General features: G+C 39.2%; 2 protein-coding genes across 3 annotated transcripts in view; both read left to right on the top strand.

The window, feature by feature from the left end:
• The window catches only part of LOC131682974 (tRNA-dihydrouridine(16/17) synthase [NAD(P)(+)]-like), a 310,819-nt gene that overhangs the window by 265,910 nt on the left and 20,267 nt on the right, over nt 1–24,642 (top strand). The window lies entirely within an intron of this gene.
• On the top strand, nt 13,766–14,769 carry LOC131682975 (uncharacterized). The gene is made up of 3 exons (XM_058964805.1): nt 13,766–13,974; nt 14,041–14,436; nt 14,506–14,769. The coding sequence occupies exons 1-3, from the start codon at nt 13,798–13,800 to the stop codon at nt 14,695–14,697; spliced, it is 765 nt and encodes a 254-aa protein (XP_058820788.1). The 5' UTR covers nt 13,766–13,797; the 3' UTR covers nt 14,698–14,769.

Here is a 24,642-nt window from a genome sequence, read left to right on the forward strand (position 1 = left end):
TTGTTATTTATCCACTCCACTAGCAGTATTTCAAACAAAATCGTCTTTGACGTACACTGCCCATTCGGCAGTGCCCATAATAGCAAGTCAATCCCATGAAGATAGAGAATCCCATAGAACATGGGTCAAATATGCGATTATAGGCAGTTCAGTGCATGAGGTGGAGCAGTTACTAGAAGAGATAATGATGCTCCATTCGGAAGGAAATGACCTACATACAGCTACATCAATATGTGGAGACATTTAGGGGAATTATGGTTAAAACCGACACCTTAAGCTTAACACTTTTTCTAAGTTGCCACAAAACCAATAAAATTATAATTTTAATGCACAATTCTTCTTCAGAAAATTCTTAACAAGACTTAATTTTTTCAGCGCTTCGAAAAATTAATTTCATTAAAAATTATTGGTTGTAAAACTTGGAAAACAAAGTGACTTTTTGTAGGCACTGCGGGTAAAACCGACACCCTATAGGGGTAAGATCGACACCCCCTTTAATTTATTTTCTCTCCACTTTATTAAAATCTTTATCTTTATTAAAAATTAGATATATGCGTGATTAATAAAGTGTGAGTATGTATGATGCAAAAAATGTGCTTTTTATTGCTTCATCATGTAGTGAGGGGAAGATAGTTCGAAAGCGTAGTACTATAAATAAGAGTATTTTATGCTATAGGATTATTTATTGATATGAGTATTTCCAAATAATCCTTGCGCACATCACTGCAACTTCCAGTGTCATTTTATTTCGTAAGAGAAGATTTGCAAGCGTTCTACGTTCTAATTGGATTCATTCACTTATAAGTGACACACACATTTCTTAGTAAAACTATCTTTTTCAGATTTGATTTTTCGGACTCTGATTATCAACGATCTATTGGGGTATACATAATATCATTGTCTCATTGTGATAAAGTTCGTTTATGACAAACCAAGAAAACACTAGAAATTCGGTTTGATGAGCTTTTTGGAGAAATAGCAAAAGCTTCGATAGAATTAGATAAACAAAAACTCCAATTTTTGATTTTTAAAGAGACTTATAAGAAATAAACACAATAAAAGTATTTCTGTGTATTTCAGCTATTACTATAGTGTGCTAATAGTGTAATTGAAGTGTCACAAAGATCCCCAGCCTTTTGTAATGAATCGCAAGTAAACACAACCATCTTAACAGTGTGTCGGTTTTACCCTAACCAAAGGGTGTCGGTTTTACCCCAACAGCGCACATTTTTTTATAAAAGCAATTAAAAATATTGAATTTCTCAAACTCGTCTTCAATGCATCTAATTGATCATAGGAAAGGCCGATAATAATAGGTACAGAAAAATGGGGTGATTTGAAAAGCTTTTGTTCGGTTAAAACCTTAAAATCTACCAACGAAATTTTACATCCAGACGAGTATGAACGCTGCTGTCGTATGTTTTGTTTATTTTTCTGATATTCGGCGCACTAACGTAAATCCAATTTTTATTCAAATGCTCTAGATAAACGTACTAATAATAATGCATCATTATGAAATGAATAAAAATTTGATTTCTAGGCAAAGTTGTGGGGTGTCGGTTTTACCCACAGTGTCGGTTTTTCCCACAATTCCCCTACGTTAACATTTATCATTCCTGCACAACTTTCGTAATCGTAACACAAAATTGAAATATTAAGATTTTACAATGTTCCAAAAAAATTTATTTACTAAATTTTACTCGGCGTTCAATTCAGACCTAAAATGGAATACTTCATGTGATATGGATAATCTTTAAATAGCCACATCTAAAAAAATTTCTAGCTACGCCACCGAAACAGTGGAACTGCTATAGATTGAAGGGAAACGAGAAAGCTCATTCAAGTGCTGATGCGGTCGTCCAGTTTCCGGACTTTTCGTCAGTACACTGTTGTCAGTCATTGCCGTTGACTTTACGCTTTGAGTCTGTTATCCTACTTCGTCGATTAACTTTTTCTAGTCATCTACTGGAGAGAGAGAGAGAGAGAGAGAGAGAGAGAAAAAAAAAAAACATCGAGATTTTAGATGTGACAAGTAGACGACGAAAAGCTGGACATAGATAGGGGGGGGGGGACATTTTGGATAGCTTTGATTGAGCTGTGCTATGAGATGGGTGGTAGTTTTGTAGTGATAGAAGATGATACTTTATATACAGCTGCAAACGATAAACTTTAAAACATCATAACGAAAAGTCGGGTTTGGCAGTTAGTCTGTTTAGTTGAGCAGTATATATAGACATAAAAGGATATTGGATGTAAGATGTAAAGTGTGTAGCTAGACTGGAATAAGTAAAATGATTCCGAAAACACTCATTACTTTTCTTCTGAATTAAAGGACAAGAATCGTTTCGGGTGGATTGTGAGAATATTCTTGATTACTCTATACTCGTTACACAAAACTATAAAATGCGTAGTAAAAGATCTGTAGTGTTGCTATGAAATTTCTATAACCTTATGATAAAGGTCATGTTCCAACTGTGAACTGCAGTACCGTATAGAAATCTAAAAAATAGTTCGAAAGAAAGAGACGCGTGGGTAAACTCTTTCCCAATAAATTACGTCATCCGCGAATGGTATTATATTTATTTCTGCATTTCGTTTTAACACACACATGAGAAAATCAAGGCAATGCGAAGCCACCGCTTGGTTAAGCACAGTCATCTTCATTTTCAGGCGATAGAATTTTCCGCCCGATTCCCTAATGTAGGCATCAGGCTTTCATTGGAAGTCTCTTCTCCCCATTATCGCGCCATAAAAATGTAATACCAAGCGCTCGAACTGGCAAAGAACCCAAGTAAAGAAGAAGAACAATTTAAAAGTACTAAAATCTTTTCGAAGGATATCCGAAATTATAGCTAATTTTACGATCATTTTCCTCTTGTTGATTAGAGGGCAGGTCTATTGAGACTTTTCTATGGGTCACTCTTTTAGGGCTTCTAATGATTCCCAAAAATTAAAACAAGTTCATCTGCTAATGAAGCATTAGCAACAGTTGACTGTAATATTGTAATTGAAAAATATGTTATGTTTTTATTCCAGCGATTTCATTATACACCTCAAGATTTTCATCTTTTTTTCAAGCAGCTGTGTCGGTTCACAAACTTCTCTGATGGCACCATCAGAAAGGGAATGAAACTATTGCCGTCACTCGTTGTGAGGTCGCTGCGGAAAACATTCAGGGTTGAAAGAAATGTTCCATTTTATCTGTTTATATGAATCGTATCTTCCTAGCATTGGAAATTCGCCGTTCCGCACAAGGAGGCACACGAGACATGCCTGTCTACGTGCTAGCGGAGGGCGGAAGAAAAATGTGTTTCGAATAATAAAAAGTCTTGGATTGAGTATAATGATATCGCATCGGCTGTCAGTCGCCGTGTGCCAGCTGCTGTGAAATGAGCTACCGCATTGCTTATATGCTTATAACAGAGAGTTTTACTAGGAAAGCGCCCTAAAATATCACTGCATTACGTATGCGTTAACGTATCGTGTCATAACAACAATCTTGTGATTTTCTCACGCAAAAAAACACGCACAATCAGTGGGAAAATTGTTTATTAGAAAATAGAAAGAAAATGACAAAGAATGGCGTTTTCGTGTTTCTCTAGTACGTTTTGATGGGGTATACCCCATTAGGCATACGGACGTTAGGCATAGTTGCCGTTAGGCATAAAGACGATAGGCGTAATTAACGTTAGACACAAGAGACGTTAGGAATAATGGACGATTGGTATAATGGACGTTTAGGCATAAATTAGATTTTTGGCCGTGGACCGCTCATGGGGAGCAATGCTGCACAGACGCCATCTTGTGGTGGAATTATTCAAAATCATTTCTTTTTATCCATTATGTACTTATTTAAAAATCCCATTTAACTTTTTATTGCGTAAAGGAAAATTCTCGAAATATACCTATTTTTGTGCTCTACAGTGGTGTAACCCCTTAAGCCGATGAGAATTATTGAAACCAAAACTTGGTTTGGCTTAGGCTCAGCAAATTTGGATAAAAAGAAGAAAATTGTTTAAAACCGCATTTCGCGTGAAGGGCACAATTTCTATATTTAAATTATTTATAAAGATGCGTTTAGAGCTTCTCTCGTCAGAATTCGACACTAACTTAAATATTAAATACATGGTCGTCAACAGTGTCCGTGACCACAAAAACTGCTTTAAACGGGTTCGGAAATACATTAATATAGGTATAAAAATTCTTGAAAATACAAGTTGTCCTTTTTGTATTTGGTCACATTCATCATACATCATTCATACACAGTAATTTTATATGGCAAAAGATGTAGTCATGACGGTCATACGAAACGAGTTCGAATTGACATGGTCTTTTTTGTCGTTCTTTATTGCGATAAAGTGCAATTTCGTGCAATCTAGCACCTTCACAACTGGAATTTATCAGTAGATCATCACGGATGAGGGCGACCTTGGAAATTACACCATTTACCTCTACGCCATAAGCAGGGATAAAGATATGATAATCTGTCGCAAACAATCGCACTTGCTTGCTTCGGGCTTTCAGTAACAACGGGCAAAACAATATCTCAGATGATATTTTACACCCAAAAATTCGAATAGTTTACCCATCGACTCAGATGACTTTCTGTGACTAAGATGATTTTTCCCTGTGGCGCATCTGTACGACGATTGTAGATTTACTGGAGCTGCAAAATTAGACCTGCCGATAGAGAAGTGGATAGGTGCTCAATTCAATTCCGCCATAAACGAACTGGTGTCCTGATGATATTGTTACGTTCGCGAGAACAAAACCAACATTCATAAATTCAGTCGACTCACCCTTCCTTCCATTTGCCGCAACGACACGAAATATTGACAAGCAAGACGATACGTGAAAGCGAGAGTAAACAAGCATACCGTCGCTACCGATGAGCGCTCGTCGTCATTATCATCATCAACATCATCACACGCACTGAATGATGACCGCGTTAGATGCAGGGACGCCAGGTAGAATTCAACAGTTCAGTTGTACCAGAAACCTTTGTTTTACGTTACGCCATCATGAAATGATGCAACAACGCTAGAGTCAGAAACTCCGTGTATGTGGAAGATAATTCATTCAATGCCGTTATTATCAAATTCATGTCGATTCTCAACGGTGCTCGAGTGGCGAAAATGCGTTGGAGATACTCCATTCCATTCGTGACCCTGGATCTGCATATTCTCAGACCACGCTGTGTACTTAAGAGGATCAGTCTCCCGCGTGTCAATACTGTAACATTATCTTCACTCTACGGAAAACACTTCGTGAGAGTACCCAATAACAAAAACATTTACCACAACGAAAACAAATTCGGAGATGCAAGCACAAATTGTTATCCAACCAGTAACGTTTGTGAAACCATCAGTACACGTCAAATCAGCGGCGTCACCATCCACTGCTTTCGATAAAACTATCAGCTCCATCGACAAGAAGACGAACCGCAAATCGAAGAAACAAATCAAAGCATTCAACATTCCCCTAGACAGCAACAGTGCCGATAGCACGAACGAACGTGATAACCAAGGAAGCGGATCGAGTAAACCCCCACGGAAAAGAAGCTCAGCACGCTTTAGTAAATTACGCACAAAGAACACTGAGAACTGACATACAAGTAAAGTTTTAAACTGTGTGAGAAATATAACTGTCGATTTGAAATGACAACTGCAAGTAGCAACTTGCCACTGGCCGGCGCTGTGATCGGCCAGCAATCGCTATACTGCACATGTGTGCAAACTTGGATACAATGGTGACTCACGCATGCAAACATGTATGCGGTGGTGATTTTCAACGTATTTTCTTTTAAATGTTTACACAGGTTTTTCGGGAAAGTTTGTTCTAGCTTATATGTCTGTTCAGTAGCGACTGGCTCAAATGGCACGTTCCCCATGTTGATCGGAGATTTGTGCCTTGCCTTGATCTGCATTTCATGAGCAGATATATCAACACCCCCGAGGGGATATTGAGATAACACAACGACAAGACCCCCAAGGAGATATTGTCATTCAAATACGGCTAAAACTATAGCTGTTTACCACACTGGGTTAGGAACAATAGCATATTCTTCAGTTTCAGCTCTCTGTACATAAGTTCATGGAGAAACCAAAAATCCGGATACGCAATTGCATTACTGCTGGGCAGTTACATATCAAATGATAAGAAATTCCGTAATCGGATTCACAAAGATCACACGAATAATACTCAGCACGCTGAATGGTAGCCATGTGATAATTGAGTTTGCAATGTCCAGTCAGTGCCCTGACTAGAATACTGCAATTGTACTTGGGAAAATGCAGCCAATATCTTGTGCTTTATCGAACTTATCAAAAGTAGTAAAATTGGTTCTGGACCAACGTAGTCAGTCGAAGCGCCCGCTCTAGCCAATTCGTCCGCCCATTCATTTCCAGTAATACCGGAACGACCCATAGAAGGTGGATAGCATAGATAGTTCTTCGACTTGAGTTCGACATGCGATTAATAATTTGATTCGAACAAGTTCGGTATTCCACCAAGCGGGCAAGCCTGTTGTTATGCTGCTACTACGAGTGTGTTTGTTTTATCCACGACCTCATCCAAGTCACGTGGAGATTCAAACGTCGGAAGATACCCCTGAAATATGTGACGATATCTAGCGAGACGTTTAAATGATCAAAGACGATGTACTTATAATCAGATAACGACGGTTCGAGCTCGTTCGGCACGAGCCAGTTTGCCAACCCATACTGACAGAGCAGAGAGTTACATCTAACACCTCTTCACTGCCAGCTCGTGCAAATGTTGAGCGATTTCCTACACTAAGTAAGCGCAGATTTGTACTGCATAAGTATTCCATTAATTCGGCGCCTCTCGAATTGATATCTGAGCTGCCCCAAATTATGTGGTGGACATTTGCATCACTGCCGATTATGAGGGGAAATCCATTTCTGCCTTTGAAATCATCAGAAGGTGATGGTTCGTTATGTGGCAAATATGCCGAACAATAGACGTATTTATTGTTAATGTTATCCACAGTCATATTGACTGTGACAGCACAAATATCGCGAGTTGTGAGATCGGATATAAGACATGCGTCGATAGCACTATTCGCAAGAATACATGCACGAGGCATTTCACGAGGATTTGTCATGCCATTTTTGTTAAAAGCTGCGAAGACGGGATTAAGTAGCTTTCCAACATAGAACTCTCCTTTACGGAAATACGCTTCTTGAGCCAAAGCTATAGAAGATTTTCCTTTTCTGCATAAGGTGGAATGGATTCATAGTTGCTGTACGTTTATGCTGAAGATTAATTTGTGCTGCTCTAACCATATTCGATCCCAGAACTACACATTTCATCATCAGCATTTGTTGTACAGTAGCTAGAAGATATCAAACACGTTGGCTTATAATCGTCTATAGCGAACCCCGAAATTGGTATTAGGGACATGACCACCATTTGAATCACACAATTTTCGAAGAAACAAACGTCCATTGTGTCAAAGATTCACTTAACACAGTAAGGGTAAGACCCACTACACTCCGTGCGTGGCTGACATATTTTAGTCCTGCCAGCCATTCAGTCCTCGGCGCGGAGAAACAGCTTAACTTGAGGACTCCCGTTTTAAGTCGGCCCATACGACATGGGAGCAGGGACCCAGTGGATCAATTTTTGGTTGAGAAACTTCAACCCGCCGGATGCCACACGGCCTCTAAACTGGTTTTGTCCAGAGAAAGATAATAAACTGTTATCAGCCTCCTAGTGGACCCCAACCTGACGTGTAAAATCACTTGTAAATTAATATAAAGTTTATCGAAGAAGCATCGAAATGGTCTATGCTAATCCTCCCTAAGCAGGAAAAATTGGATAAACACCAATCTTTTTCCCAAAGGCGAAAATTTTTGGTGGAATCACTCTTTGTACGCGAAGGGCACAAATCCTAACAAATCCTACGTGAAGATCAAAAATCCTAACTTAATAATAATGGGTGCGTTTCGTCTTCGTCTCATCAGAAACCGACACTAACTTATCGTCGGAGTAGTTTAGCGCCGGCTTTCCGCCAAATCCCAAAACGGAAACACTGTTTATGTTTTCAATCGAACGACTGGGCAAACGTAGTGTCCCATTAGACTAAAAGTTCTGTTCAGCCGATGAGACACAGAGAAACTTGTTTTGGCTTAGTAGGCCAATGCAAAAGCACTGAAGTTCACACACTGCCATCAATATCGGATGTGCTCTTCATCTTCAGTATAAGAAACTGTCGAAGTTCGCTAAGAAATATCTAGTTTGGCAGGCTGTCTGTGCATGTGGTTTGTAAAGCAACTTTTTCATTGCAACGCAAGTTTAGTGAACGAGTGTCTGAAAAAACGTTTTCTCATTTTCCTGAAACGACAAATTACTGTTCCATCTTCAGTTTCTGCTTTATTATCGCCCAACACTTTGCTATTGAAAGGAGCTGGAGACAATTTGGTGGTTCTGCCATTGTCGCATTACTATAGCACATCCTCGCTGTAATGGAAGTTGGATTATTCTGTCCAAAACATAACGGACCATACTTTGACTTGAAGGGAACTTTCATTACTTTCCGAATTCATAGTGGTATCTCTCACGAAAATGGTGGTTTTTTTGCTACAGAAACAAATGCCTTGCTAAATCATAATTTTTTGCGAGCTCATCCTCGAAATTTTTTTAACCAAATTATATCCGAATGTCGTTTGACCACAATTGACGATACACGGTTACATTCGGAGCCCAAGATCCCAAGATCGGAGCCCAATAATTTGAATTAGAGCTATTCACAACTTATTAACCTTGTAGGTGGAAGTTGGTTAACCTGGAATATGTGCTCTAAGTGTATGGATTCCTGTGCAATCAACGAAGCTGTAGTCAACTGAATTAACAAGAACCATGCATATATTTAAAATAACGCAACCATTACTAATAACTTGTAATGTAGGGAATCTGATCTAAATTTTTCATATTATTTTGTCATGTCGCTTACCTTTCAAAAAGAAGTGGAAGAAACAGAAGAGAAACGTTAGTAACTTTCATTGTACTGAATGGAATTACATTATATTTGCACTAATCAGTTGAAAAAATATTAATCAATTTTGTATTTCAAAATATGACTTCTATGAATAACGCAAAAACTTTCGAAAGTGACGCGAAAAACTCGAAATTTGTATATCTATTTCAGACAGAGCCGTCAATATGGTGCGCCTAAGATACCCAATACAATATTAGGAAGCGAAGTAAGTCCCGCATCCATTTTTGTACTAAATGCTTAATTCGTCGTTCGCTAATCGAATGAGAAGCATGTGGGTACGCGGTCAGACAGTGCGGTAAGAAGAAGGTAATTAAAATGACGGAACGCCTTTTAGCACGAAAGAGATTTGCATTCTCAATAACGATAGCACAATCAAACTGGTGTCAGATTCGATGCAAATTACATTCGTTAAGGGGTTATATGCAAAGTTGATTTTAATATTTCAAAATAAGCCTTCAGAGTTATTTTCAAGTAACAAGACACTATTTTTATTGCCTATTAATAAAATGTTCAGGCGGACTAAGAAGTTCTTAGGATTTGCAAATAAAATCTATTACAAGTTTTGAAGATGTTTATGCAAAATTTATTTGGTTTAAGAACCGCGCGAAACCTCGCGTTGATTTGGCGCGTTTATATTTTGTTGTCTTTCGTAACAACCTTGATAGAGGCGATTGTGCCATTTAAAAACCTGTTTTAATCCACCTAGCGGTGCAATTGTGCCTTTCTCATTTCTCTAAACTATGGCAGGCTTTTTATGTTCAACATAATTGTGGAAAAGAACCATTACATTCTTAGTACACTTTGCACTTATACACAATGGCATGCCAGCCACGAACTTGATGAGCTACGTGTCGACGGTGAAACACTTGAAACAAAAAAATATCATACTTCATTAGCCTAATCAGCATTAGATCAATGTTATCTGCTTTCTAACTCATTTTGTCATGCGGGGGTGGGTATGTGAGGAGGGCGAAAGTCCCATGAACGAACGACTCCCCAGCTTAAATTGGTATGCTTTGTGATATAGTGGTGGTTTAAAGATGATGGGGTTGAAAGGGAGGGGTATGAGGGCTGGATGGGGTGGTGGTCTGAGGGGTGATTTAAGGAGATTTTTAAAGGAGGGGAGTGAACAATAGAGGGGGGATGTAACCCCTCTCCGTAAATCATCAACTACGCCCCTGTTAAAATCCAGAAACCTTATGAGAGTCGAAAAAAAATTGGCCGGGATTAGGTTGACGTTTTTCAGAGTGATTGCATAGCCTTTCTATATGAGAAAGGCAAAAATGTGCCAAAATCCAAAATAGTGAATTGTCGTCAATTTTTTTTCGAGTTTGCATCAAATCTGGACGTTTCATGCACCTTGAACACATTTAGCAGCAAAAATAAAAATTCTATTTTTAATTTTTCCTATAGTTTATATGAGAAATTTCTGTGTGGCCGCACTCTGAAACCCGTAATTCCGGAACCAGAGTTCCGATCGATCCAAAATTCAATAGCAGCCGATGGGAAGGTTGCACCTTTCATTTGAGACTAAGTTTGGGCAAATCGGTCCAGCCATCTCTCAGAAAAATGAGTGACATTATTTGACACATACGCACATACATACACACACACATACAGACTTTTTCCGATCTCGACGAACTGAGTCGAATGGGATATGACACTCGGCCCTCCGGGCCGGGATTAGGTTGACGTTTTTCAGAGTGATTGCATAACCTTTCTATATGAGAAAGGCAAAAAGAGGCTGACTGACAATCAACTATAATAAGACATGGTGGTTGGTATATTGTAGAAAGAGGCAGTTGGAACTATGTTGGTTGCGATGTGGAAAGTTCGGTACGAGGTTATTGACTAAGTCAAATATCTTGAAACAAGCAACACAGAAGTTGACCTAAATTTGACGCATTCATTTAATTCGTGCATTCTCAAAACCCGAACACCCCTAGCATTGTAGGTGTGTAAGAACTAAATGTTGCTTCTATTTTATTTCGATTAATGTGGCAAAATCGTTAACGTAATAAAAGCACAAAGTTTGGATCGTAGGAAAATCGAAAGCCAAATGCCGCTACTACAAAAAGAGAGGCCAGCGATACCTTAACTTCTCCGTCCGAAATTTCGCAAACAAGCATACAACAGTACATTGAGCTAAAACAATCCAGACTGTCGACTTAGGAGAAGTCAGTGGCACCAAACCACTGCAATAATCAAAACAAGATGACCAAAAAAGTGACTTCGATAGCTGTACACGATGATAATAACAAATTAGATTGCGTGGTAATTGACGACGAAACCTACGTCAAGATAAACTTCAAACAGCTTCCTGAGAAGAAGTTTTATAGGCAACCGGAAGAAGAAAGGGAGTCGACATTTTCAAGTATAAGAAACTGTCGAAGTTCGCTAAGAAATATCTAGTTGGCAGGCTGTCTGTACATGTGGCTTGTAAAGCAACTTTTTCATTGCAACCGGCCCCGCCAATCACGCAAGTTTAGTGAACGAGTGTCTGGAAAAGCGTTTACTCATATTCCTGAAACAACACGATTACTCCGTTCTGTTTCGGCTGGATTTGTCATCTTGCCATTACTGAGAAAGCCATTGAGCCGTTTGCCGCCAACAACGTGCAGGTGATGCCAACGAAACCCTCCCAACATGCCAGAGCTGAGGTCTTCGTCAAAAGGAACATCAAGAAGACTCAAAAACTGTTGGATGCGAGAAAATGTTGAAGAAAAACTGCGGCAAACAAAACGGACTAGGTCGTTGCACAGAAACTGAGGGTAGGTGTTATACGAGAAGCCCGGTAATTTAGATTCGATCAATGAGAAAATGTCTTGAGTCTTCTCAATCGATATTTTTTTTAAATATTTTTACAGAAGGAAAACTAGCAAATGACAAGAATGAAATAGTCCCGAAAAAATTTAAGTTAGGGTAGTAAACAAACCGTAGCTACACCAGACAACTAGGTCTTAGATGTGAAGAGAATAAGTAATAATTTTGAGCGGGCCAAAATGAGCACTAACTGTACGGAAAACTTTACTTTGTATTACGGATACATTAATAGTTCAACGCGCGCCCCTTCCTGTCAGCACACAACCCACAGATCGTCAGTAATTCAGTTCTTGTCCGAAGTGAAACTGAGCCAGAATCCAACCCCAACCGCTGTCAAAATGTATGAACTGGTAGCGGTTGAGGCAGAACCCGACCCAACCCTGGGTCCAAGCCGAAAACGGCATATGGTGTCTCGTACCCCAGTTGGCGCCGTTTGGAGGTAAGGGATAGGAGTTCTGTATCAGAGGAGAATGGCGACATAGTTTAGCCTCATGTTGCACAATAATAAAGCTTTTCCGACCAAAGTTAAATCAATTTACTCGCCATAGAAATTTTTAACTGAGAATCTCGAACGTCGAGGACGATTCCGCACTTGCTGATTACATGAAATCATGGTAGAAGAACCTCAAGGGTGACGGCCCAATATCATGCAACCTGGAATTATGCAATACATTCTGTAATGATTGATAACAGCAGGATTGTTCGGCCACGATGCTCATTATGTCTTTGTTTTTAAGAAGATTCACTCCACAGAATTGACACCTAGCGGTTTGATGCTCTTAGGTACAAAATTTACTCTGAGCAAGAGAAATGCTATGAGTCCTCAACTAATTTTATCTATTTATTCATACAATAAGTACGACTAAGAATGTACTTTTGTAGGGAACATTAAAACATCTGATTGTCCTGAAGATTGATAAGCGTTTTGCACTGATGGGTGATTGAAGTTAATATTTCTGCAACAAAAGAACAGGGTTATTGGTGCTTATTGGTTGCTACAAATTTTATTAAATAGAATGAATATCGAATTATCAATTCGATCTACTCACTTTTATCACTTTTATTGAATCGTGTCGTCGCATTCTATACTCTACTTTCTCATGGAATTCCTCATATGTATCTTTTGGTATATCACTGTATTCAATCATAGAACTGCTCAAGTGATGTGTATTCTTTTAGCTTTTCGTCAGATTGCGTGCCTGATAACGGATTACCATAGACCGATTAATCTTTCTTTCTTCGAATAAAATACAGATACATACTTACATTTCCTCGGTCTAAGGGTCATAAGTTATCTGCTCAGTTAAAGGTACCCCATTCATCATTTCTGCCTGTGTGCCACATACCATACTTTGTTGGCAATAACGCACACAGTTTCATTCTTCGTTTGGTGATTGATGTTACTCATTGTTCATATTTGCACTTTTTTCACATTCGTGAACAGGCAAGCGATTTCCAGCAGAATCAATTCGTTGAAGAAGAGTACTAACAACGCGGTCGTTTCTGTAGTCATGCAACAACACAATGATATATCTGGGGAATGTTGAACCTACGCGGACCTTAATCATTGTGAAAAATAAATTATCTCTTGTCTGTGAAAGTTAATTTTGTCAGTCGTACCAGGAACGATGAACCGTGCCTGTTTTCACTATATTAAGGAAGCAGAGCAGAGATCACATCGCAGACAAAAATAATATCTCATTTATGAGCTTTCAACAACTGTATTTGGCGAAGTTCCTCTGATAGCGTTTTTACAGTTGGTTTTTACGGCCTAATTACGAGTTACTTGAGACATATACACTACATCGCATCAAAAAACAATCCAATTTTGTAGATTATATTAATCAAGTTGATCGAGTTGACCCTCAGTAGCCTATGAAAACGTTACTGACGTAACGTTCGGTCAGTTGGCATCCAAATTCAAAATCGGCATCGAGCCAAAAAATATCATCATGGGCTGTTTCGGCAAAAAATCCAAAAAATCTTGTCCCCCATCATCACCAAAATGCAAACCAAAACCAACCCAGAAAGCTTGGACACAAGATGAATGGAAAATTCACGGCCACTATCTGACCCAATTGTCAGTTCCTAAGAAGGATTTCGCGCTAGAAAATTTTTACAAGACCCCGGTTTGTCTAGCCAGTTGATCACTTTTAGTGTCTGCCTCAATGACTAACCGTCGGATAACATTTCAGGTTCCACGAAAAGTTCCACTCAACCAGCTGAAACCACGAATGAACACCCTGGCACAACCGAAAACAATCAACACACCGCACGCCTGTCATCTGCCATCGAGCAAATGTCACTGCCACGTCGCCGATCCCATCCGCGGGATTCATCCGGATGCCATCCATTACGTTCCAACCAGAAGAATCAAAATGCTATGCCGACCCAAACTCGACTATCATGAAGTGGTTCGTTGTTTTCCCAAAAAGAACGTCATGTGCGTCAGCAAAAAAATCCTCCTGCCTCGATCTAGCTACCGAACGAAAAAATTAGCGATGCCAAAGTATCAGTACCTGTGTGCACCCGATGCGAATCCCTTCGGCGTGAAACCGGAAGCACTGTGGGCGGTCGCCACGGACCGAACGGTAAAACTTGCTCAACCAAAAAGACAGTTTTCAGAAATTTCGTATTGAAAATAAAAGCAAACTTTCCAGTTAGAATCTGATCGTGACGTTATCGCTGTGTGGAAAACATCACCGGATCTTTCACCATCAGCTCAAGTGGTTGGGAGCCCGAGTAAAGTTAAATATCAAAATTTCATCTTATTTCCATCTCAGTTAATGATTGTCAAAATTGACATCAAAATTGGCCTCATTTTGCTGTGCTTTCATATTTTTAGTTTCTGAGATTTTTTGTTTAAATTGTCATTAACAAGCGATTCCAAGATCTCAATGAGTCTCCCTGAAATAATTATCTTATCACGAATAATCATTACCTGTAACAACACAACATCAAATTTAGTTTTCAATTTGATATCACACTTTGCACGAGATAGAAAACACCTTCAACGAAATTTTACTCGCTACTGGAGAGGTCCAGTGCCGATGCGGCTGCCGCAAGCTTGAATACTTAAACAGCACAAGTGCTGTTAGAAAGCTTGATTAAGTGGTGGGCAAACATTTCTGTATAAATTTCTGTGTATAAAAAGATGGGTGGGTAATGTCTGCGACATAACCGGAGAGATGTAGAATACATAAAGAACACGTTCTTCAAATATGTTGATACTCATTGGAATTTTCGGACAAAAGGTGATTTGGGCGAGGAATATTTCAAATTATTCTTTACAAAAATGATGGTGGTCCTGAAAAGGACCGGTTTTGTTGGCGTTGTTGGCCTTGGTGAGGGAGATGGCTAACGATGAAATTAATTGTTAGCATGAGGAAGTCGCGTAGTACTGGCCAATGGAAGAACAGATAATAATTGATTCCTGAAAATCAATTTTTCTTTATTCATGTAAATTATACATACTTACAAATCTAATAGAAGATTCCTGGTCATATTTCTGAATCATTAGTGCGAACATTGTGTAATTTGGTTAAGTACAATGAAAGTTACAAACTTTCCAAACTCGACCTTCTGTTCCTTCAGAAATATTGAAATGGGGTGTCTATATTAAACCGTTAGTCGTGGTCACAATAAAAAAGATGGGTGGGTAATGTCTGCGACATAACCGGAGTGTCGTAACTACACTTGTGACGTTAATCCAAATCTAATGATATGCAACGAAATTACGTTTGCATGTGAAATTTTCAAATGATTCGTTATAATTATGGTTAAAAATTCTAATTGGAAATTCTTTTCCATCACCAACTATTTTTCTTTTTTCGAATCTACAGCATTCTTTGAAAATATTGTTGAAATGTTATTGATGAAAAACTGAAAATGCGTTTGGCAACACTGCTCACTAAATGGATGGTGGGAAGACGCACATTCGTTTTGATTATGCTAGTATTAGTAGCAGAAAAGAAAGAAAAGGCGCATGGCCCGAAAACGAGCAAGCGAGAGAGCGATAATAGTTCGTATTCGCTCTACTAAACTAAAAAAAAAGATGGGTGGGTAATGTCTGTAACATAACCGGAGCATCGTGACTTCACTTCGAGACGTTAATTTAAATCTAATGATTTATGCAGTTAATCAAAGGAGGCTGCCAAAAAGTTCGAATAAAAGCAAGCGACTAGTGTACTTTGCACGTTCTATATTTTATCAATACTAGAGAGGATCAATAAAATAATTCAAATTGTAATAGCGACATGCAATTGTGGCAACACTGGCCATGAGATGGTGGGGGAACACGCACATTCGTTTTAGTTATGATGGTATTAGCAGCAGAAAGGAATGGAAAAGCAGTGCACGAAAACGAGCGAGAGAGGATAATTTAAATTCTCTTTCTTTCTTTCCACACATCGTATTTCTTATATTGCTTTCTGAAAATTATTTGTTATACACCATAAAATGTAAATTTCAGTTTAACTCTTATCAGAACACAATTAATTGGTTCTGTAAAGAACCGTTTATTGTTTTATTGCGGGAGCATAATTCAGACGCACTCCCCGCGGACACGGTGAGCTAGAAAGCACTATTTTGCATTCTCGAACAAACCGACCAAGAAGGCATCGTTGGCTTCTCGGGGCATCATTACGACTGAGCTTTGTAAGCGTAGCTCGACTTTGCAGTCCTGCACAATCTCACGACCCAGACGCTGGAACGATAGCCTACTCTGTTGCCCTTTAGTTGGGGCGAAATTCTTGCAGGGCGACAGTTCCTGATCGGGTTGCGATGAGTCACCAGTAGCTGGGGCACTTTTTCCGCCGTCGTCATCGCCCACTGCTTTTCTTCGATGGACTGGCTGCTTGCTAGTGCTTGAACGAATACGAATGATGAGAAAAACCGACCGACAGATATTTATATAATCGCGCTAATATGCACTACTATCGCTTTCTCGCTCGTTCTCGTGCCGTGCATGAGCCTTTCCTTTCCGTCCGGCTTCTAATGGCCTAACCAAAGGAATATGCAGTCTTTCCCCCACCAAGTGCTCTCGTCAAGCAACCCAATGCGAATAACCATACGAACAAACATGTAGTGGACCTATATATAAACTTTTCATTATTTTATTGTTCGGTTGGTCTACCATAACGACGGCTCTGTGCGGGATGGGCTGAAAATTTTCACTTTTCCGAGTCGTTTTCGAAAGATTTTTCAAAACACATTTTTTTTGTTATTAGTACATGTTATACATACTTCAAATTTTAATACAGCATAGAGGAACATATTTGCAACAAATTGGCCTAAAAATCAAATCATTCTGTTAAGTATGATAAAAGTTATTAACGTTCAAAATCTGACGCGGCACCGCAGCCGATATTTTGAAACGGGACCCCTATATTGAAACCTTAAAAGTATTCTACATTAAAAAAACGACGAGCAAACAGTGCATATTTTTGAAGTGAATTTCCACCGATAGGACGTAAGAAATAAGGAGGGATTCTTTTTGTTTTGCTTTAGTTTCCATTAACATTCCAAACACCTTGCCTCAAAATTAGTTGCAACGGTAACTTTATTATATCTTATGCTGATTTCGTTTTTAGATCAGAGCAGAGCTGCAAATTTTCAACGCGTTGTTTTGAACTTAAAGAAAGAACAAATCTCAAATTCTGCTTTACTATGTTCAATTCGCAGTTGTTGGTTTGCATCATTCATTCAAACAGCCGACCTGCATTCTATTCATTTTCAATTTCATTGACCCTGTGAATATCTCTCTACTGGGGTATTGACTAGGTTTTACAAGAAAAACTACTCCGAACATACTTCTTACTGTTCATGTAAGCTTGAACACGCAAAACATGTCAACATTTAAACTAAACTGGCCTCTACTCTACTCTAGTCATAAAAATCCCGCCAACTTAAAATTGAGCGAGGCTTTGAATTTGAATCATGGTTGGGTTTGATTGAACTGAAAGTTTGGATTTGAAAATGAAAGTTTGCACCACTGGATCAGAGTTGCTCTAGGTTCGCTCGGAACTGTCACTTTTGTATGGATATTGTAAACATTAGAGCGAACCTAGGGTGACTCGACTCTAAAACCGAAAATAGCATTAGTTATTCACCACTACCTACGGAATAGTTTTATACAAGCGGATTTCTGGTAGTTTGTAGATGAGTTTACATACGACAGAATTGACAATTGATTGACATATTCATATACAGTGTCGGCGATATAGAGGGCAAAGGAGGCTGTCGCCCCGAGCGCCAAGATTAGGGGCGGCACATTCACGATAAACGTCAAGAGCGTTGCAATTTTTTAACTCTTATTGCTTTGGAGAGTGTTGTTGAGGGTGCCACAACGCACAGGGGTCCAGAATACAAATTTAGCAGTAATGTTAACTTTTTACTAAAACTAAACAATTTAGTCTTTGGATGAGTTTTCGTAATATGTAAGCCCATTCCTTTTGTTAGTAACCGTTAGTGTGGTTCTAATTTTACCAAGATCAAAAAAAATTAGTTTTAAATCGCTGTAGATTACCTTCAGGGGCCTATGATCAGGCCTTCATCCGGAGATTTTAGTACCCTGCGATAAGGTTAAAAACCCGTTTAGGCACAATTGCACCACCTAGTGGCGCAATTGTACCATTCTCATTTGTCCAAACTACGATTCTATGGCTGGTTATGTTTAATATAATGGTGGAAATGTCGATTAAATATTCAATGCGATTTACACATACGTAGAATGAATCGACAGCTACGAACTTGAGTCGCTATATGTCGACGCTGAATCACTTGAAACCAGCGGCAAATCTAGGAGGAGGGTTCGGGGATTTGGACCCCGCCAAAAATTTTCAACTTGTTATGAAATTTTAAATTAGTTTCTCAACTCAAAATCATTTCAAAACAAATTTTGCACTGGTTTTTCAGACCAACTAGGAAAATTTATTCTAGAGGAATTAGAATTTTTTTTCGCGTGGACGGGTACTTGATGAGGGAAGAGCGGTTTACTGAAGGGTGGTGAGTAATGTGGGGGGGAGTGGGCTCACTGTATCCCCCTAGCTACGACCCTGTTAAAATACAGAAAACCTATGTAAGTTAAAAAAAATTGGTCCTCCGGGATTAAATTGACGATGTTCAGAGTGATTGCATAACCTTTCTATAGGAGAAAGGCAAAAAAATGTGAATTTGCTGTGTGTCCGCACTCTTCAACCCGTAACTCCGGAACCGGATGTCGGAATTTAATGAAATTCAATAGCAGCCTATGGGAACGTTGTACCTTTCATTTGAGACTAAGTTTTTTTTGCAAGTTTTTAGAACTTTGCGTGAAGCGAATTGATCAAAACTTTTTTTACATTATAGTGTATCATTTCAATAAAATGCTGTATTTTTTCTATGCCAAAGTATCGACAAACGACTTGGGGACGAAGCTTTTTGTAGAACGTCTCTAGAAAAACATGACTTGCGGTGTTACCAGCCATTAAAAACTCAAAAACTCAACGTAGGGGTTAGGTATTTTAAACATGGAATGCGTATGCTAAGTTTGAAATAAATCGGTTAAGCTTTTGAATGGCAGTTAACACCGCAAATCGTGTTTTTTCCAGAGACGTTCTACAAAAAGCTTCATTACAGAGTCGCTTGTCGAAATTTTTGCATGCAAAAATTACAGAATGTTCCGAAAAGTTTTATTTCGGATATTTTTTTACTTTCGTTTTTTAACACGGATGTCTACTATGATTTACTCAACTTCTCGCTACGATTTACGAATGAACCGTGCCCAGTAGGAAGTTTTCGCAAAAAATAATTGCATGTCCTAGCTAGGACATAGATATATTTTGCCATGAAAACATGAATATCGTTTACCATTGGGCTCTAGTTTCTTATGGTGGACAATAGTTTGTTTGGCATATATTTGTCTTCTGATATATTAATAATACACTCGGGGCGTCTTGCTTAATTCTGTATACGGAACAGTCGATGCTAGTTCAATTATAAACAAATCCAACGCTTGCTATTTTCCCTGATCCCCACGGTAGCGACCATCTGCCGATCGTAGTCTCGATCACCAACAGCTCAAGACCATTGGAATCAATCCATATTTCGTATGACCTCACACGAAATATCGATTGGAAGAGCTATCCGGCCGCGATATCCGACAACATCGAATCTACCCAAGAACTTCCTCCGGAGGAAGAGTACAGCTTTTTGGCTGGCTTGATTCTCGACAGTGTAAATCAAGCTCAGACTAAACCAGTACCCGGCGCGAACATACAAAAACGTTCTCCCAATCCCTGGTGGGATAAAGAGTGCTCAGACGTGTACGCGGAGAAGGCCGGCGCGTTTAAGACCTTCCGGAACGACGGGTTACCCGCTAGTTTTCGACAGTACGCGACGTTAGACAAGCGAATGAAGAGTTTGATGAAAGCCAAGAAACGCGGCTATTGGCACCGGTTCGTCGACGGATTAACGAGGGAAACATCTATGAGCACTCTTTGGGAAACAGCCCGACGTATGTGAAACCGAAACAGTATCAATGAGAGCGTGGAATATTCAATCCGTTGTATATTCGATTTCGCCAAGAAGGTTTGTCTGGATTCCGCCCCGGCACAGAAGATCTACCGCTCCGCGTCCCCTCACGATAACGCGAACGAAACACCTTTTTCGATGGTGGAGTTCTCACTTGCTCTCTTGTCGTGTAACAATAAAGCTCCAGGGCCAGACAGAATCAAATTCAACTTGTGAGAGAATCTGCCAGACTCTGCCAAGAGACGCTTGTTGAACTTATTTAATAAGTTTCTTGAGGCTAACATTGTCCCACACGATTGGAGGCAAGTGAAGGTGATCGCCATCCAAAAACCAGGAAACCCAGCCTCCGACCACAATTCGTATCGACCGATCGCAATGCTATCCTGTATTCGGAAGTTGTTCAAATGGCAAATGAAGCAAATGGCTTACTGTCAGATACACAATTTGGCTTTCGCAAAGGCAAAGGGACGAACGATTGTCTTGCGTTGCTCTCAACTGAAATTCAAATGGCCTATGCTAGCAAAGAGCAGATGGCATCAGTGTTCCTAGATATTAAGGGGGCTTTTGATTCAGTTTCGATCAACATTCTTTCAGAGAAGCTGCACCAGCATGGTCTTTCAGCGACTTTAAACAACTTTTTACTAAACCTGTTGTCGGAAAAGCACATGCATTTTTCGCATGGTGACTTATCGACATCACGATTTAGCTACATGGGCCTTCCCCAGGGCTCATGTCTAAGCCCCCTTTTATACAATTTCTATGTCAACGACATTGATGAATGTCTTGACAACTCCTGCACGTTAAGGCAACTTGCAGACGATGGCGTGGTGTCTGTTACGGGACCCAAAGCTGTCCATTCCGGGCAATGAGAAGGCAGACTCCTTAGCTAAGGTGGGTGCCTTAGAAGGTGATGTTTACGAAAGACCAATTTGCTTCAGCGAATTTTTCAGTATTACTCATCAGAGAACCCTTGAAAGTTGGCAAACTTCGTGGAGCAGTGGGGAGCTAGGAAGGTGGCTACATTCGATAATCCCTAAGGTATCGACGAAACCTTGGTTCAAGGGGATGGATGTGAGTCGTGACTTCCATCGTGTGATGTCCCGACTCATGACAAACCATTACACGCTGGATGCACATCTCCGGCGTATTGGGCTCGTGGATAGTGGTATCTGCGCTTGTGGTGACGGCTATCACGACATCGAGAACATTGTCTGGGCGTGTACCGAGTACAGTTCCGCCACCCGAGCGAACGAAAAGCCCATAATACCCCCATGGTGATGGGGTTTGACATGGGTGTTTGAAATAGGTTCAAACCATGAAAACATCATCACCATGGTCCGGTAGATCCCATATAAAATACCATATGTTGGTGTATTTATGGGTTATTGAGACCATTTTATGGTGTCTTGATGGTTGTGAATTTTGTCACAGACCATGTTTAAGGTCTTTTCAAGGGGCTATGTGGTGTTTGAACCCATGAGTATTTGCTCGGGCAGGTCTCGGCTAATGGACACCCTGCGGGCCCGAGGAAGACCAACCAACGTCCCGGTTCGAGATGTGCTGGAAAGCCGCGATGTCCTCTATATGTCCCTTATATACACCTTTGTGAAAACCATCAATATAAAAGTTTAACTGCCCCTTCTTATTTTCCTTATCATTCTCAGAACCCTCTTCCACCTGTATCAAAGCATCTGTATCGAATGAGCCAACAAACACGGGACCTACAGCACGAACATAACACGCTTAACTCGAAATGTAGCCGATCCACATCTGAGCCGTACGACGAAATCGTCTGGAAAAACCCCTGCCATCCTGAGGAGGACCACCCGGCGTCCCAGTACATGATTTCTCCTGATGAAGGCCACCCGAGTTTGTAATTCATCCGTTGATCTCACGATGCCTGAAACTGAAATAATTTTCTCTCCCTGCCATCTTTGTCTACCCTCCCTCCCCTGACTCTTATACCCAGAAGCAACACCCCTACCCCCCCCCCCCCCCTCCCGCAAATATCTTCACGAAGCATTTAGCTCATTTTGTCTCTTCTAGTTTTAACTATTATATTATATAATCTCGTTGAAAATGTCCAACTCTACTACCCACAAAAAATAACTCTAATTACTAATCTTTACAAAATTCAATCATGCCCTCTAGTTATTCCTACTTTTAAGATAGCTATAAGCTATAAAATCGCATTAGTTTCATTTAAAAAAAAAACAATATGTAATCCCCTAGTTTTAAGCAATTTAAAATGTAAAACAAAACAAAATTGGCACCTTTAAGCTAACACAACGTGCCTTATCAAATAAACGAATTGAATAAAAAAACTCCTATTCAATTCAAATTTATAATAATTTTCAATTTAAATGATGATACATTAAAGACTATTTTCAGACAAGTGAGAACAACTAATTATTTATCTATGTAAGTATATAGATTTTTCTCATATCCTGTTCTTTTATGAAATTGATACTTTTTATATCATTAGACAGGCTTATTTTTCTAGGCAATTCTTCTACAAGATCCTTGAAACTATGGCGAAAGACAGACCAGTAATTTTGTTTGTTGTAATGTAAAAAGTGTACAAAAAATACTACTGATTTCTCTACAAAGCACAAATAAGAACTATAGCTGTATTTACATAGATAAAGCAAATATTATATTTGAGCACACGAAGCTTACAGGTTTCATTTTGGAATTCATGGATTTTTGGACAATACAAAAGAGATGTTTCAATGAATTAATTTACTAAACTAGCCGAAATTTTATCTACTATAGGACTGTTCACTAATCGAAAGGAAATCCCCTGATTACTGTAGCAATTTACGTAAATTTTGTTAAATGTAACCAGAGCTTAAAAAAATTGACATCCCTGCGTGAACTTGAAAGAGAACCGAAATTCAATTCCTGCCCGCGGCGATGAATGAATTGTTTGGTTCGTTTCCCTCATCATTCATTCTCCCGACATAATGCACTCGGGTTCGCATATGTTCGGTTCCAGAAGCAAACTGAATTTTGTTTCTATGCTAGCTCTGAGAGGGATTATTGAGCGAAAATGTACTAGACATAGATTACGCAGCTCACTACTGCTCGAACTGTTTACATAATAACAAATGAATGCTTTGGTTGATGAAGGAATTTATATTTCCTCTACACTCAAACATTCGATTCTGCATGAAATTTCAGTCAGTTGGAAAGTTAATGAATGACCGAGACGTTGAATCTGAATGTCAGTTTCGATAAGCAGAAATAGTTAACCGATTTTGAAATTTCGAAGCACTGAATGTAACATTGATGACAGCACTAGAATTACTCGAAACTATAAATATGGGTGAGCTAAATATTTTTAGCATCACGCTTGCTTCTGACAAATCAAAGATAACACTTCGCACTTGCTTCTCCTGTACCGAAGAGACTTTCTTTCAGATTTCTATGTTTTTAAATTTTTGTATTTTATCCGATTTCTGTGAATCTTTTGCAAAATTTTTTGTCAGCGGCAGTTTTCGTGATGCGAAGATGCTTACAGTTACACTTTCTAAGTCAATTCAAACAATCGATTCAGTAATTGGTTCGTTTTTAATTAGCTCAAGTTTTTCAAAATCATAATCAAGATTGGAAGAGTTGCATGACTTCTTGAAGAAAGCTTTAATTCTTTTTTTTTGCATAGTACGCTTGAATGTGATGGCTAGTATTTATACTAAGAGTACAGAGTGCCCAGATCTAATACAGTAATTCAAATTGAGTAAAATTCAAAAACCTGTTGTTTAAATTTAAAATAGAGTTGCCAATATCGAATATTACATATGAGTTTTGTTAAACGGGACAATCACTTGCGATGATGCGTTCCCTTTTGGAGTGTTTTAGTACTCAGCTGTCCATTAAACTTCTAATACTATTTTTTTTAAATAATTCATAAGTGAACTCGGTTCAACGCTTTAGCCAATCGAAACAGTGGTTCTGTTATCTAGTTATCTCTATTTCCAACAATAAAAATAATAAAATGAGTTTTACTGGTTGTCCAACAGATCTCTCGCAAGCTCTTAACCATTGCACCTGTTTACGAAGCAGGGAAATATTTTTTCCTCACCAACTGCGTATAGGGAGTCGTTCATATCTATCCCGCTATTGAACACTTCCGTGTCATAATCGTGATTGCTGCCTTTATGTTCGCAAACATGCTTGCTTGTTGCCTTTATGATTGTGAATTTCCTCAATGATTGTGCTTGCTGTAGATTTTGAGATATTGACGCAGCTTTTTCCGTTGTCAATATTACCTGAACATGTGCCAC

The sequence above is a fragment of the Topomyia yanbarensis genome, chromosome 2 (assembly GCF_030247195.1).
Source record: "Topomyia yanbarensis strain Yona2022 chromosome 2, ASM3024719v1, whole genome shotgun sequence".
NCBI lineage: Eukaryota > Metazoa > Arthropoda > Insecta > Diptera > Culicidae > Topomyia > Topomyia yanbarensis.

What these genes read in the sequence shown, in the direction of transcription:
- LOC131682975 (XM_058964805.1), top strand. Translation starts at nt 13,798, where the DNA reads ATGGGCTGTTTCGGCAAAAAATCCAAAAAATCTTGTCCCCCATCATCA. An exon ending in AAAATTTTTACAAGACCCCG is followed by an intron (nt 13,975 to 14,040) that starts GTTTGTCTAGCC and finishes ATAACATTTCAG; the next exon opens with GTTCCACGAAAAGTTCCACT. An exon ending in CGGTCGCCACGGACCGAACG is followed by an intron (nt 14,437 to 14,505) that starts GTAAAACTTGCT and finishes CAAACTTTCCAG; the next exon opens with TTAGAATCTGATCGTGACGT.